The sequence below is a fragment of the Herpailurus yagouaroundi genome, unplaced genomic scaffold (assembly GCF_014898765.1).
Source record: "Herpailurus yagouaroundi ecotype Mexico unplaced genomic scaffold, PumYag 200, whole genome shotgun sequence".
Lineage (NCBI taxonomy): Eukaryota > Metazoa > Chordata > Mammalia > Carnivora > Felidae > Herpailurus > Herpailurus yagouaroundi.
In genome coordinates, this window is record NW_024412431.1 from 3,140,340 (window position 1) to 3,156,874 (window position 16,535).

The window sequence follows — 16,535 nt, forward strand, 5'->3', positions numbered from 1 at the left end:
CGGCGACGCGAACGGCGAGATCCAGCGGCACGCGGAGCAGCAGGCGCTGCGCCTCGAGGTGCGCGCCGGCCCGGACGCGGCGGGCATCGCCCTCTACAGCCGTGAGTGCGGGGCCCCGGGGCTGGGCCGCGCGCCGGGGCTGCCCACGAGGCCGGCCGGGCGGGGGACCGGGGCGGGAGGGACGCGGCGAGGGGCCCGGGGCCCCGGGGGTGAGGGGCCCTGAACCGTGGGGGCCTGGTGTGAGGTCCGTGGCGCCGGGCCGAGGGAGATGGCAGTGGGGGTCCCCGAGTCAGGCGAGAGGAGGTACGATGTCAAGGGGCAGAGAGAAAAGAGGGCGTGCGTGGTGGCCAGAGGTGAGGTGCCCGGAGTACGGTGGGAAGCGGGAAATGGGGGAGTGAGGGCCCTGAGATTGGGAGGGGGTGGGCAGGAAGCGGGGGGCCGAGCGGGGAAGGTGAATTCGTAGCATGCTGGGGGTGTGGGGGCTGGGTGGGAGGAAAGGGGGCCTGGGGTGTGGGAGAGGTGGGAGTCCCCGGGGGCGGGTGTGGCCGCCCTAGGGGAAGGAGGGAGGGGTGTGGGCAGCCTTTGGACATCTCTCGGGACTCCCTGGACTGCTAAGGACAGTTGGAAAGCGGTGCCCGGCCTGGGGCGGCCTGGAGGACCCGGTTCCACCCATCGGGAGCCTTTTGGCTTTCTGGACCCCCGTGTGGGAAACTTCTAGACCTGGGGAGAGGGCCCATGCCGGGGTGGTGCGAGCCGCTGATGTGCTCTTGGTGGAAACGTGGAAGGGTAGGGCCCCTTCTTGATGTCCGGCTCCGAAGTAAGAGGTAACACAGCCTCCTCCCTCGTCGCGGTCCTCGGGTCTTTCTTTTTGGGGATGTGAGAAGCTGGTAACATTTTCAGAAGCTAGTTTCAAAAACTGACATTTCAGTGGAAAAAAAAAAATCACAAATGTGTTTGCCAAGGCCCCTGAGTCTTTGTGGTTCATCCTTTGTATTTCTGTTACTCTTTTTTATCTGTTCTCTTTGATTCCTGATTGCTTGTTCACATTTTGCTATTCTGTTTCATTCAGCTTTGTCTCGGGTTTTCTCGTTCTGATGCTCAGGGAGCCACTTACGAGGCCTCTCCTGGCTTTTGGCCTGTGTGAATTTTTTGCCACTTTGGGAAGGGGGTGATCCAGAGGAAAGCGCATAGAGCAGGTGGTTCACACAGGGTTCTTCCTGCACCTCTACCCGGAAAACCCAAACTTATGCCTACCTCCCAAGTGTCACACCTCTTTTTTGCTGGGGCAGAGCTGGGTTTTCTGGGACCAGCTGAGAGGAGAGGGGAGAAAGGTATCCCCGGCGGGCATCAGAGCTCAGGACAGGTGCTTATACTCTCCACCTTAAACTCAGCAGGATCCCCCAGATCATGAGCATGATCGTTCATTTGGCGGGTATTAATAAAGAATAAAGATGAGCAGAGGTACCTGGGTGGCTCAGTCGGTTAAGCGTCTGACTTCAGCTCAGGTCATGATCTCACGGTTCGTGGGTTCGAGCCCTGCACAGGGCTCGCTGCTATTAGCGGGGAGCCTGCTTCGCATCCTCTGTCTGGCCCGCTCTCGGCCCCTCCTCCTCTCAGGCGCCTGGTCCCCCCCCCCTCAAAAATAAATACAACATGTTTTAACAAAGGGGTAAAAAAAAATAAAGATGAGCAGCATTTCTCAAACTAGGATCCTAAGGCTACTCCTCAAGCAGTTCCAGGCGAGTTGGGTTTTTCTTTTGTAAATAACGTCTTTTGATTTTTGAACAGCTTTTGATTTATAGAATTATTGGGAACATACTACAGAGGGTCCTCGTATACTCCACACGTGGTGTCTCCTAAGCTCAGCACCTTCCTCCAGGAGGGTTTTTACATTTTATGTTTTTGTTGTGTGGGTGATCTTGACGTTGTTACTGGTTGTAAAGATAACATCCTCTTTTAGGGGTAATTCCTCACGGAAGCATTTGTAAAGAGGAGAAAGTCCACGTTTCTCAGATTGAGATCCTCAGTCGGGGATGATCCAGTCTCGCGGGGTCTGAGACAACTTTTTCCTCATTATGTTTAAGTCACATTGATGTGGGGCTGAGAACATGGATTCTGGAGTCAGCCGAACCGGGTCGTGTTAATTCCTCAGGGCTGCCATGACCAACTTTCTTTTTTTCCCCTAAGTTTATTTATTTATTTTGAGAGAGAGAGAAAGAGCGCATGCATAAGTGGGGGAGGGACAGAGAGAATCCCAAGCAGAGTCAGCGTGGAGCCCGATGCGGGGCTCTAGCCCACGAACCTCGAACCATGACCTGAGCCGAAGTCAGACGCTTAACTAACTGAGCCACCCCGGTGCCCCTGCCGTGACCAACTTGGTGGCTTAAAACAAAAGGAACATGTTCTTGTACAGTTCACGGCCAGAGGTGTGAAATGAAGGTGTTGGTAGGGCCACACTCCTTCCAGAGGCCCTGGAGGAGGATTTCTTCTTACCCCTAACAGCTTCCTCTGGGGCCAGGCCTTGCTTGGCTTGTGTCAATAGAACTCCAGGCTCTGCGTCTGTCTTCACATGGCCTCACCCCTGTGTCTCTGTGTCTTTTCCTATAAGGACACCTGTCATTGGATTTAAGGCTCACCCTATACCCAGAATGATTTTACTTTAATTACATCTGCAAAGACCCTTTCTCCCAGATATGCCACATTCTCAGGTCAGGGAGTTAGGGCTTGGACATATTATTTTAGGGTCTACTACGAGGACTAGATTGGTGCCCTGCCGGTGTGGGTGAGTCTCTGTACCTCGGTTTCCTTATCGGTAGAATGGGGGCAGTGGCGGGCCTTTGTGGCACATAGTGTGTTTGCTCCGTAAACTAGCACTTCTGTGGTGGTAGCACCTGCTCCCATCACAGGCTGGGGCCAGCGATGACCTCAGAGTTGGCTGGGTTACTGCTCTGGGTGAGGCAGCACTGGTTCCTGAGCAGGCGTGGAGAGCGGGGTCCACGGGGAGGGATTGCCCTGGAGTGTGCCGGCCAGGTGCAGAGTGCCAGGCTGAGGTGTGGGGGCTGTGCTCCGCCTCTGGATCTGAGAGCCGGCCCGGCCTGCCGGGTGGAGCCCAGCCGCCAGCGTCCTGGAGAAAGTCAGAGATGGTCCAGCTGTTGCATGTGCGGGGATGTGGCGGCTCCGGGGACCTGGGGCCCACTAGGACTTTTAGATCTTTTCTTGGGTTGAACTTGCTTTCCTGGCCTCAGCATTTTCCAATCTGGGCCCTTCTGGGACCTGATTGCTTTGGCCAGTTGAGAAGGTATCCGGAGCCCTGTTCTGCTCACCTGTCCTTCATGAGGCAGGGTCCTGCCAGCTGTGTGTGATTCCAGACCCCCCGTCCCCGCTCCGGGATTCAAATCTGTGTGCGGTACGGACAGGGAGGTCGGCCAAGACCCGAATCTCCCCTTGTGTCCCGTGGGAGGCGAGCCAGAGGTGTGTTTGGGTGCTGGCGGGGGTTCTGAACGTGGAGTCTCACTCGTGTGGGTCACCAGCTGTGCGGCCTTAAGCCATTTCACCTCCTCTGAGCTTGTTGCCTCACCTCTAGCAGCACTTACCTGGACACAGCCTCAGTTTCCTCTTCTGCAATGGGAATAATACCACTTGGGGCCTGGAAATGGGGGTGAAGTGGACCATGGGGATGTGGAACTAAATGTTTCAGTAGATGTTATTTTAAAGTTTTTTAACGTTTATTTTTGAGAGAGAGCGAGAGAGTGAGCGAGCATGAGCACACAGGCAGGGGAGGGGCAGAGAGAGAGAGGGAGACACAGAATCTGAAGCAGGCTCCAAGCTCCAAGCTGTTGGCACAGAGCCCATTGTGGGGCTCGAACTCACGAACTGTGAGATCACGACCTGGGCTGAAGTCAAACGCTTAACCAACAGAGCCACCCAGGTGCCCCAATATTTCTGTAGATATTGTTGATGGTGTTGTTACTGGCATGGAGGCATGAAGATCTGGGTTTTCTAGGAGGGAGCCCCTTACGCTGCAGGGCTGTCCAGCTGTCTCGCTCCGCCAGCAGGTGGGGGAGGGACCCTTGGGCCGCGACTTCTGCCCCAGGCAGTGGGGCTGGGAGATGGGTGTGGGTAGCGGACACACAGCCCTGTCCCTTGACGTCTGCGCCCTCCCCGGGGAGAAAGATGGCAGCCGCAGAAGGCCCTGCAGGCCCCAGTGGCCCTGCCGTGAACGACCACCCTCCCACCGCTTCTTGCCATCCGAAGTCACCCTGGCCCGTATCCATGGCATTGGCTACCAAATGGCAGCTACCAAAACCAGGCCGTCTTCCCTGGGCAGAGGTGCAGACTTCCCGGGCCTTGAGGAAGCTTTGGCACAGCCTCTGGAGTTCTTGGATGCAGGGAGCCCTCCCTTTGAAAGGAGGCAGCCTCTCGGGAAGCCTGTGGTGGGGCAGCCAAAGTGGGGAGCAGAACAGATTCTCGGTTCCTCGGGCCCACGGTGTCCTTTCTGGAGATGACTGTGTCACTTTTCTTTCTTGGTCAGCGCGAGTCACTTTGCCCGGTTCTGTGGACTCTCCCCGCCCCCTGGCTCTGACAGGGGTTAAACTTCAGTTTGGGGGGGGGGGCACGCCAGGGTGCGGAAACCCCAGAGAAAAACCCTTTGTAGAAGCAAGGTGAAGAACGGCCAGCTGCCGCAGAATCAGGAGCTCTTCTGATTTCCTCCAGTCACGGTTCTGGGAGCCCCCTGGCGGCTGGGGGAGGGGCAGAGGGTACAGAAGAGTTTGTCACGTGCCCAGGCTTTAGGGCATTCAGAGTCAAGCTGGGGCGACAACCCAGAAGGTTAGTAACACCGGAAGGGCATTCACATTGCGGTGGTGCCCATAAGTTGCTGCTGCCCGGTGTCATTTTTATTGAGCATTTACTGTGTACCAGGCTCTGCATAAAATGTTTGACCTTGAGAGCAACTGGGGAAAGGATAATAATATGCATTAGGGTCTGTGAGCCAGATAGGGCCTGTCGCCTTTTTTCAAACAGCTTTGTACATCTTTGGAAGTTTTATTAGAAAAACCCAACAGCTGAAGGAAGAATATTTAACTGATGCTCGTGTGTCTTGCAAAAACTAAAATACTCATTTGGAAGCCTGTGGACCCTGGGGATAAGTGAAGGGAGTGTGGGGGGGGGAAGGGGGTGCTGCCAGATCTGCCACAGCTTTTAAGAGAAACCAAAAAGCCTTTTTTTGTGTGCGTCTGTTTATTTTGACTGTGAAGTATCCTGATTGCTCAGGCCGGATAGAGGACATTTCCTGGACCGTGTGGGCCAGGTAACCTGACAGGTGTGGCCCTGGCTGTGTGTTACCACTTAGAATAGTCCTGGGAGGTCAGGGACACCGTTCCCATCTTATTGGTGGAAAAACAGAGGTGAGAGGTGATATGGCTGGAGGGCAGGAGAGCTGGCTTTCAAATTCACCTCTGTTGCACCTGCTGTTTTACGGCAGAGTGGTTCAGTGAGAAAAGGGGGTCAGGATTCAGATTTGTTCAGGCATAACAGAGATCCAGGGTGGCAGCGGCTCAAACAACATGACATTTTATTTATTGTGCTTCACGCTAAAGTCTGGAGGGTGGGCGACCAGGGCTGGTGTGGAGGCTTTGCTTCAGGAAGGCCTTGGACCCAGGTCCTTCCAGCTGACCCCCGTCCACCATCCCTGGGGTGAGGTCCTGCCATCGTGGATCAACATGGCAGCTGGAGTCCAGCTGCTAGCCCGGTTTCCAGACAGCGGGATAAAGGAAGGGACAAAGGTGGGCCAGGTGTCCGTTAAGGACAGTTTCCACAAGCTGGCTGTGACGCTTCTGTTTTCATTGTTGGCTGGAAGGCAGTTGCAGAGGCACCACTAGCTGCAAGGGAGGCTGGGAAATGTAGTCTTTGAGCCATCAGCTCAGCGAATTTCAGGGTGTCTCTTTCTGTACAAGAAAGGAAGGACAGAACAGAGACTGGGAGACGGTCAGGCAGTCACCTTGGCCACAGTAGGTAGGATGTGGACGTAGCCAATTTTGGGAAGGATATTCCTGGCTTGTGGAGTCCTCAAGGTGGGGGTTGGGGGCAGCAGCCTGGTGTGGGGCAGAGGGGTCTCTGCAGGAGCTAAAGGGAGGGTAACAAGGTTAGGTCAGGCCCAAGTCACGTCTTACAAACGACAGGACCTTTTCCTGTGATCAGGAGCCGCCCATTTTCCACACAGGCCCACACGATAAGATGTTATTTCTGAAGCAGCGGGTTACAGTGTAGATGGGAGCAGGGAGTGAGGGGCCCGTGGAAGCGTCCAGACTAGAGAATGCAACAGGAATGTAACCGAATAGTTTCACCTTAACCTGCCCCAGGAGTGTGTCAGAGGTCCAGAAGTTGTGTTCTGGAACAAAAGGTGAACTCTGCCCAGGGCAAAGGCCATGACCCATCGCCAGGGGGTTGTGACCGACCTGCCCTCAGGTTTGCTTCACCATGTGGTTAAAATAAAAGTAGACTCTGGGTATCGTATTAATTGTGCGACTGTGCATCACAGTCTGACTTTTTACTTCTGAAGACCTAGAAGGGCTGGCAGCCCTGGGCTTACAAGCCCCGAGGCCGAGCTGGGTAGCAATGCCCCCTCTGGAACTTGCCAGAAGTCCGCTCCTGGCTCGTCACCGCCCCGGCACAGAAGCTTCGTGGTCCTTCCACTTGCAGCGGATCGTGTCTTAAAATAGGCATTTCTCTGAACCCGGGTTGCCATTGGGTGTGGGAAGACGTCCCTTCCCCTCAGCCGGCACCCTCTTTCGGCTCCTGGCCTCTCCCTCTGGGCACTTGAGTTTGAGCCCCACGGAGGGTGGGGCTGTTACCTCCGGTCCTAAGCTGATCTGGCCTCAGGTCCTAGATCCCATCCCCTCTTCCTGCCCCCCTTCGCCTTCTCTACCCGCACCCGTGCAGGCCCAAAGCGCTGCATTGGCAGTTTGGAAACCCAGGAGTTCCGAAAGCCAGCTTGCCGCTCCTTTGACAGCAAAACCACCCTGGCTCGAACCCTTCACGTTGGCAGAATCCCACCTGACTTGCCACGTGGGCCTTTTCTAATCTGCTCATCCGATTTACACTGACTTTTCATGCCTTTCGGGGTGGTTGGGGCCCGTCACGATCGGAGGTCACAGGGGCAGAATGGCCGGCGCCGTGAGTGGCACCTGGCAAGCGAGCGCCGAGGCCACCTGCGGGGGCCTGGCCAAGGTGGGCGTGCGGGACCTTTGGACGGGAGCATGGCGAGAACTCACGGGTCATCTGAGGTGCCAAGCCTCGGACCGGGTCGGATTTAGCAGAGTGGGAGAGGCTTGGGAACCTTCGTGGCATGTGCTGTGTTCCTTTCCTGGGGAGCTCGCTCTGTGTTTGGGATCTGCTCCCCAACTGGGGAGGTGGTGAATTTGCCAGGACAAATGGGGAAAGATACACCCACCCCAGAGGAGGAGGAATGGAGGTTTCAGACCTGGGACAGACTTGCTGCTCCCGGTGGAGAGTGGAGGCTGGGAGGGGCTTCCTCAGGTGGCTCCGAGAGGGGTCTTTTCATCTGGAGTCCTCGATGGCCCTCGGGGGTCCTATGATGTCCTGAAATTGTATGCGGTTTTGCATAAGGGTAGAGGGACAAGAGTCACTAGCTGTGACCTTGAATGAGCCTCCTTGAGAAAAAGGAAAAAGGGTGACAGCGGCATGTCTCTTGAGGGAACGCATGTAAAGTTCCTTGTTGTGTGTGTACCCAGTAAACTGTGGCCATGGCATTGCCGTTGGTTTTCTGTGTGTCTTTCTGGGGAAAGGCTCCCCGCTTTCGATGCCCCCTGCGAGGGATCTGTGACACAGGAAAGGCTGACCATCGCTGGAGGACAGTGGCAGATTGGGGAGTGAGTGGATGTCTCTGGTTTCTGAGGAATGGGGGTGGCCAGTGGGAGAGAGGCAGGCGCCCTGCTCTCATCCGGCAGGAATAAGAGGTCAGCGATGTCTGTTGGAGTCACTGGATTTCTGGTCAGGAGGGGCAGCCCCTTGAAGCTGGGGGAGGGGACCCAACCAGATGGCAGGTGGGGGGGGCTGGATGGTGGCGTCTCCAGGGGGGGGGGGGGTGGGAGGCCTGACCTCACCCAGGCCCTCTGGGCCTACCAACAGTTCTTTGAAGATGGAGAGACCTGACTTTCCATCCTCCAACCACAAACGTACTGCGGGGGACTTGGTGTCTTTTTATTGCGGTGGTTACCTTTCGTCTGTCTACCTTTAAACAGCTAGCAAAACTTTTCTGAGCGTCTGCTCCGTGCCAGTTACTGTTTTAGGAGCTGGGGATACAGCGACGCCCAAGATAAGCACGCAGTCCCACATTTGCCGACCGGGGTGGGGGTCGGGGGGTGGTGTGACAGGCTCTGAGCCAGCCGTCGCCTGGACCCGTCGTGCTTAGTGGTCAGGGTCCTGCCGAAGAAAGTGAACAGAGCAGAGGTCTGAAAATGCTGGGGAGGGCAAGGGGGGAGGTGGGGTCATCAGGGCCCAGCAGGGCTCCTGCTCGGGGCGCTAGAGCTCCTGGGACAAGAACAGGTGAGAGAAGGAGGGCATGGTGGGGCCTGGTCCTGGCTGCCCGCCTCGGCGGGCATGACCTCTCTGTGCCTCTGTTTCCTCGCCTGGAAAATGGGGATCCTGATGGCACCTACCTCGGAGGGCTGTTGGGAACTGAGAGCTAATACAAGTGTTGACAATCATGTCTGCTGCCCGGCAGGCGGGAGTTGAGTGAGCTGTGGGCCTGGTATGGCCAAGGGCAGCCAGCCCCCAGTGTGGCTGGAGTGGGATGTGCAGGGGGGAGGGGAGGCCTCACAAGGGGGATCTGTGGCGTTTATGCCAAGAGTGTTGGGGGAGGGAGGTGACACCTGTGGTTGTGTCTGGGCTCAAGCCCGGTCTGTCCCCTGCCCTTTCCTAGCAGGGTGATGCCTGGCGAATGACTCAGTCGCCTGAATCTCAGCTTCCTTGTCGGTGGGGAGGCTTCACTGAAGGGTGTAGCTGGTGGCAGGTGGCCTAGTGGAGGTGGCCATCTGTGCCCGGACAGTAGGCACAGCGCTGCTCAAGCCAGACACCATCCCCACCCTGGCGTACTCCCAGTCTCGGGGAGCCGAAAGTAGCAAAACCCCGTCTCCCAGCTGCGGGAGACGTGGCCCAGGAGTCGCCTGAAGAGAGTGGCAGCCGAGGAGCTAAGCGTGGGGGCAGGAGGCCCCCGGTCTGACAGGGTGGCAGTGGCGAGGAGGAACTCCTGGGGGCGGGGGGCAGTGGCTCTGCTGGGGTGGGGTCTGCGGCATCTCTGGGCCAGCCCTGCTGCTCTCCTGGGTCCCTGACTCTGCATTCCCTGGTTGGAACGCACGTTCTCCCTCCTCCCTCCCGGACGAGGCAGCCCTCTCTGGGTCGGAAGCTGCTGGAGGCCATGATTAGCATAGGCTGTGTAGCCTTACCTTGATCTGACCTTGTGACTGTCCCAGGTGATCTCTGTTTCGCTTCCATCTCCTCCTGGAAGATGCAGGGCAGTGAGAGGGTTGGTGGCAGCCCAGCGCACCTGGCAGGTGAATAACACACAGGGTTATAGGTCATTGGTCTAAACCTGCTGTGTTGTCGGGAAGGGATGATGTACCCCAGGTGTGGGCAGCCAGGTGCTCGCGATCATAAAGCCCTGAGACAGGTGGGGCTGGGAGGGGTACTCGGCGGCCTTGAGATCCTGCCCGGCCCCTCCCGGTGCCTCATGACTCAGGATGGAGCCCCTGCCCCTCGGTGCGTTCACCCTCCCGCTTTCTCCCTTCGGGGACTAGCTCCGGAGGATTCGGGACTCAGGGTCGCAGGCACGGTGCTGGGTGGGGCCGATGGCACCCGCCACGCTCGCCCGGAGAAACCACGTCACCTGTCCCCGCGCTTGTACAGAGTACACAGCTCTGACTTTTGGTTGAAGAATCTGGAGTTCCCGACTTTCCCTGCCCCCACTCCCTTTGTTTCCCGAAAACCAGTTCTATGAAGGAAATTGAGACCAGGCTTCCCCCAGGCCTGCAGGGGTTGGATGGGGAGACTCTGTGCCCTCGTGTTTTTCTTTAGATGACTTATTTATTTTAATTGTTGTTCCGTCAACACCCCCAGATGCCCGGGCTTTCAGTCCTGTCCGGTGCAGTTGACAGTTGTGTCCACCCACGAAACTGCCACCCAAAGCCAGACCTAGAACTTGTCCCCCAGCCTCTGGTGCTTTTTGTTCTGTCAGGCGGGGCATTCTTGGAAACAAGTCCAGGCTGGTTTGGGGGAGGGGGCTCTGCATCCTCCCCACCCCCACTCCTTGCACCGAGCGAGGGAACCCCCTTTTATTCCCTCTTTTTGTGTCTTTCAAGCGATTCATCACCCACAGCTTTGGCAAGAACGGGTCTGGGCTGTTTTTCTTTAAGATTGTTGGCGGATTTGCCTCCCCGCTAATTGTGTTCGTGTGGCTGGGGTTCATGTTCGCTGGGTATGTTATACATGTCAGAGCGGAATGGTTTCAGGGGTGGAAACCTGCCTGACCACACGGGCAGGGGTGAGGTTCCAGGCGAGGACAGCGGAGGGGGCCTGGGCAGATGGGTGCTCTGCTGAGAAAGGGGTGCTCTCGTGATCCCCTCCAGGGGGCACGTGAGTAAGTAATCAAAGACACACTGAGGGGGGGAGGGTCTCTTACAGACCCAAGAGGGACATTCCAGAAAATTGGCCACATTTTCCCTTGAGCCTGAGGGGAAGGCAGCGGCCAGCTGGTTTCCAGACCTGTGCCTTGTGCCCTGGAGGCCTCTCCACGGAGCCCGGAGCCCGGCTCTGCCCTGAGCCCTCTGTGTGACCAGAGGTTGGAATCCCCAGTGTTAGCTGGGCCCCCCAGGGGGCAGACGTGGACAGGATGCCTGGCTCTGTCTCCCCCTACCTCCTCTGCCCCCATGTGCTGCTTTTCTTGTCTGCTGAGCGCCAGCACGAACATGTGCCAGGCGGGCACCGAGCCAGGCACTTTACGTTCATTGATTGTCCCAACCATCAGAACAGCCCCGAAGGGCCGGCCGGCCGCCGTGGCCACTTGGCACAAGGGTGCTGGGTGGAGGCGTGAGTAGGGGTAAACCAGCCCATTCTCTGCTCCCCGAGCCACGCATGCTCTGCAGGGAGCCACAGAAGCCACAGCCCCTTCCTCTGGTTTATAAACGAGGAAACTGAGGCATCCGATGGCAGGTAGCTGCCGGGACGCCGACCCACGTTTGGCTCTGGCGCCTCCACTTAGCCGTGTCACCTTTCAGGCGCTGGTGACAAGTCCGTGAAGGAGATTTAACGCCGTGTGGAGGAGGCGCCCCTCTGCCCCTTTGTCCTTGTCCTGTGTCAGAGAAGTGGCCCCGGAGGGCTCTTCTGGAGCCCGCCTCATTGCTGAGTCCGTTATGGGGTGAGGCAGCCTCTGTCCCCCTTCGCCTGTGCACATCTGGAGTCACATCTGGTGAGGCAGCCTGAGGGCAAGGGGGGGGGGCATGCAGGGTCCTCCAAATTCTCATCCTGTACTCTGTGCGCCTGGCAGTGGGCCAGAGGGGCTCCCTGAGTCCCGGGGGCCTGGCGGACACCCTCCAAGCAGTGGCGAGCCCTGCTTCACCTCTGGGCCAGTGGTCAGGCTTCCCTTCCAAGCTGGGCCTGAGATGGACCCCAAGTTATTCAGCCCCTGGGCTGCAGTTTCCTGTGTCATTTTCTACTGAGGCTGCCCCTGCCCCGTCCTCCTGCCTCTTCCTGTTTGGCCTTTCTGGAGCCACCCCAGTCTGCTGGTTGAGGCCCCTCAGCTGGCCCCAGGGCAGAACCCCCAGAAACCATATTCGCATTCCTCAGCTGTGACTGGCTCCGCTTCCTGTGCTGGGGCCACGGTGTGCGATGCACTCACCACTTAGGGGTCGGGCTCCCGCCCAGCCCGGGGTCCTCCTGCTGCCCCTTGACGCACCTTGTTCCAGCCCTACCTTCCAGGCCTCCCTATGTGTCCCCTGTGTAAGGGCCTCCGCTGCCCACCTCGGTCCCCAGAGAGCACTGCCCGCCCAGCTGCTGCTGTCGTGGGTGGTGGGGCCCTGTAGTGACCCTCACAGCCCTGGGGGACAAGCTCCATCGCCTCCCCATAGTGGAGGCTCGGCGGGGGTGGCACCTGTCGTCAGCCAGACAGGCCCCGTTCTGCCGGGGCCCAGAGTCCACGTCCTTGCCCGTGGATGCTGGGGTGGGGGTTGGCTCTTTCACAAGATGCTGAGTCCCCAGGCCAAGCCTCCCCGAACATGTGCCTTGGTTTCCTCTCTTGAAAGGAAGGTGGTTGGGAGCAGTAACCGGGGCACCCGAAGGCGTTAGGCGCTTGCTTGCCCAGTACGGGGTAGGTCACCGCTTCGGAGTCAGGGCCAGAGAAGGGCCAGGAGGAGGAGGCCAGTGGCCCAGGGTGTGGAGCAGAGGGCTGTGGGCTCGGATGCCTTGAGCCCCCACCTCCCAATTACCCGCTAAGCCCCTGTGCTTTTAGGGGCCGGGGAACCCCGGCCGCACATCTGCTGTCCCTTTTGTAGCTCACAAAGCCCCGGGCTGCGCAGCTGATTAGCATGGATGGGGGAGACAAGTGCTGATGCTCCCGCCCGTCGCCAGCCAGTCAGCCAGTCGGTGGATGAGGGAGACATTTGCATGTAATAGCCCTGCTGACTGGTGCCCCTAGTAGTTTTCTCAGAAAAGCGCGGCCCTTTCTTTGTCTGCTCCTTCTTTTCTTGGGGTTGCCCTTCTGTACACCCCACAATTAGACTCCTCTTCAGGCTCCCCTAGGCCAGTCCTGTAGGGCCTGGCGGAACCAGCCGTCGGCAGACCCTCTGAGAGGAGTCCCCTTGTCCCCTCTGACCGCACGGAGCTGTCACTGGCTGATCCGGGAGGTTTGGCTGTCACTAGCGCAGGGCTGTGGGGGGACGGCTGGGTGCTTCCCGGGGTGCAGAGCGGCGCTCCGGTGCTCCTGGTTCAGACCCAGCGGCTGCAGGGAGGCTTGTGGCCCGAGGGGGCCTGGCTTCCCCGTGGGACAACAGGAAACCTGAGGGGAGTCCCTGCCCTCCCCCCCACCCATGGTTGCCTCTCAGACCAGGAGTCTCTTCCATTCTCAGCCCTCCCCATGCTCCTCCCCAGCGTCCCGTCACCCCGTTGCCGGGTGGTTCCGGAAGTTTCCTCCTCAGGGCCCCTCCTGAAGTAGACTCACCTTTTGGATTCTTCAAGCTGCCCCGTAAATCGCCAACCTGCCACCAGTGTGAGCCTTTTCTTGCCCACAGAGGCGGCGTGCTGTTGAGTTACCGTGAATGTTGTCAGCGGAGCGAAGGGTGATGCAGTAAACCTGCCTCGAGAAATAAACCGTCCCCCCGTTAGTAGCTCCCCGATTTCGGCTCCTCCCGGGGACGTAACCTGGAGGGAGGGGTGCCCCACCCATCCGGTGCTCCCGTAGAAGGGTCCCTGTGAGCAGCCCAAGGACCCCCCCCTGGAGCTTGTGCGTCCTGAAGCGAAGACAGTTCCCAGCACCGTGTGCCCCTCGTCACTCTCTCCGCCTCGGCCAGGTGGCTGCTCCTGTGTCCCCCAGGAGCACCCAGTCAAGCTGGTCCGGTGGCCAGAAGGCCAGAATTCTCTGCGGGACTCCTCTCTGCTCTTTGCCTCCAGCCAGAATGCCTTGGGGCCACGGGGGCCACGGTGGGTGTTTTGTGCCAGTGACCCTGTGTACACATGGGTCTTGGGCTGGACACAAAGGGGGCGGTAGTCCTTATGACAGTCCTGAGCCCTGCAGCGATTTAGCTTCCTAGACACGAAAGCGGAGGCTTAGGGCTGGGGGGTGTGAGGCTCCAGGCGGCAGGTGTGATGTGCGCCGCGGTTCTGGGAAAGGTACTTCACCTCGTGGCCTTCCTGGTGCCGGGAGAAGGGCTTCCCCCGCCGGCAGCTGCTGGAATGCAGGCCGGGCAGCCCCTGGCTTAAACCCGAGTCTGCAGGGCCACTGCCCCTCCTCCCTCCCTAGCTGGGGTGTGAGCGAGGGCCTGCTCCGGCAGAGTCCCTCGGGGGGCCGATGCCTCCATTCCTACCTTAGAAGGACCCTTCGGTCACAGGCCCCGTTCCCACCACCCTCCCCCTCCAGCAGGCTGAGGGGCGTCGCTGTGATGCCGGTTCCCTCTGGGGAGGACCCGGATGATTTGAGTGGCCGCCAGGCCTCCCCTGCTGTCCCGATCGCCTTTTGTCTGGTTGTCTCTTGTGTACAGGGTAGAAATTCAAACCGTGCAGGAGGATGAGATGTGGAAAGTCCTTGTCTTCTTCCTGCCTGGTCCTGGCCTGTCCCCGACATCACCCGTCATCTTCCGGTGTGACCTTCCCACGTGCATTTTCAGGCACATACAGGCACGCGTGCCCAAGTGTCTCCCTGGAGCCCACTGTCCAGGATAGGGGGTGCCGGTGCCTCCCTTCCAGAGGCGGCCACTGAGGTCACGTTATCAGTGTTTCTTTCCAGAAAAGCCCCCGGCAGACAGCACTCTTGCTCCCTCCCTCCCTCCCTCCGCCCTCAATTTTCTACCTGTGGCTCATAGATTTTACAGCTCCGTCCCCGACAGTGGTCCGGCCAGCCTGACAAGCCAGCGTCCATGGCCTGTTACTGGCTACGTCTTCAGTCACTCATTCAGTGGGGATTTTGCTTTACAGCTGCTGTGGACGGCCCTGGGTCTGGGGTTGCCTTCGCAGACATTGGCAAGTGGGATCATAGGATAAGGCCCCCCAAAGGGCTGGCGGGGTGTCTGTGACAGATTGTCTTGGGAAGAGATTGGGGCTAGGGCCGCCTCAGGTGCCTGCGGGGAGGGCTGGGATTCCCCCCCCAGGGCTGGGCTGGGCCAGAGGAACCCAGGGTGACCTCGTGGTCCTCAGACACCCCGGGGCTGGGCAGCTGCATGGGGCGTCTCCCGGGACAGCACTGGAGGAGAGGGCTTAGGTTACTTGGCTGAGAGGGAGGCCAGGCCGGGTGAGGCTTCCCAGGGTTGGATTTTTTTCTGGCACCGATCTGATGGAGGGTGAAGTGGCCACTCTGGTGACTGAGCACTTCGTACACTTACTACTGTCCGCGTTTTCTCACGGGATTTTCATGGCAAGTGTGCGGGGGTGGGGGTGGGGCGGTGGGTTACCTTCTTTTTATCACCATTTCCAAGATCAGGCTCCCGAGGTCGGGGGTGCAGGCAGGTGGTGCGGCCGTCTGTCAGGCCCTCCACGTGGGTCATGTCCTCTCATCCCGAGGGCTGTGTCATTATCACTTTGATGGATGAGGAGACGACGGATGAGGTCACACGGCTGGAGAACGGCACGTTTGGCCGTGAACCCTGGTCTTCCTTGGCGCTCGTCATTTTAACCACTGCCCACCTGGAGGGACCGAGAGCGACCGTTTTCCTGTCCTGGCCACAGGGGTGCACGCCACGCAGGAGCAGGGGGAAGCTTCCACCCGCCCCCCCTTTGGAAACTCGGTAAACTGCCACCAGGCCCCGCGGAGGGGGGGGGGCGGGAGCCCCGAGCAGAGGGTTGCTGCCCGGTGGGCTGAGGAAACCGCCTTGCCTTTTCCGCGCCGTCCCCTCCTTCCCACCTACCTTCCTTGACTGTGGAATATTTTTCTCTGGAAGGTGTACAGCCTGTGTTTTGTTTGGCGGCAGGAGGAAGACCTCACATTTGGACGAGCGATTCTACCCCCCCACCCCCCTACGCCCCAAGTCTGCCAAGATAAATAGCTTTAATTAGTCCTCATTTGGTGGCTATGATGGTTTCCCTGCTAGAGAGGCAAGGACTTGGGACGTGGCCCCTTTTCCCCCCGAGCGGGTGGCTGCTTTCCTGCCTCGGCCCGCACCTCTCTGCTCTCCAGGTGGCGGCTCCCCTCCCCTTGCGTGAAGCCGGAAGGTTCCACGGGGGCAGAGTGCAACTCCAGACATTCGTCCTTGTTCCCCTGGGTCCCTCTGACCCAGGTCTGGCCAGCCTGAAGGACCCAGTGACCCTCTGCGTCTTCCATTACTGCTTGCTCCAGGGGGAAGGGGGAGGAGAGCAGGAAGGTCACCGGGCGGTTACCCAGTGCCCGGTGTCTCAGGAAGTGAACCTTCCGGAGGCCACATGTGCCGTCGGGGCCTGGACACCTGGACTGTCACGCCATCTGCTTCCTGCCCTTAGGAAAGGAGCCTGGCCTTCTGGACCCCATGCCTCTGGGCCACCCTGCAAGTCAGCACCCCTTGAGTGCCCCCTGGGTCTGGGTGTGCCAGCCACGTGCAGAGCCCAGGGCCCATGCGTCACTGTGTGTTGGGGAGCACAGGGGCGTTAAATAAGGAGTTGCCATGTGATGGGGGCTCGTCCAAGAATTGCTGGAGGACCGCCAGGAGGAGGTGACGGGGACACAGGACAAGGGGGGGGAAGGGTGTTCTGGATCTCAGGAGGCATGGAGGCAAGAGAGAAGTCTGGCCCACGGTCTAGGGGCAGCGAAGGCCCACATGGCTCGATTGGGGTCGTGGATGAGGTTA

At 59.0% G+C, this 16,535-nt stretch overlaps 1 protein-coding gene across 1 annotated transcript in view; it reads left to right on the plus strand.

Moving 5' to 3' along the window:
• The window catches only part of CARM1 (coactivator associated arginine methyltransferase 1), a 38,958-nt gene that overhangs the window by 565 nt on the left and 21,858 nt on the right, over positions 1 to 16,535 (plus strand). Inside the window, exon 2 of the mRNA XM_040449643.1 lies at positions 3 to 101. Coding sequence (XP_040305577.1) covers positions 3 to 101 — 99 coding nt within the window. The remainder of the gene's footprint in view (positions 1 to 2; positions 102 to 16,535) is intronic.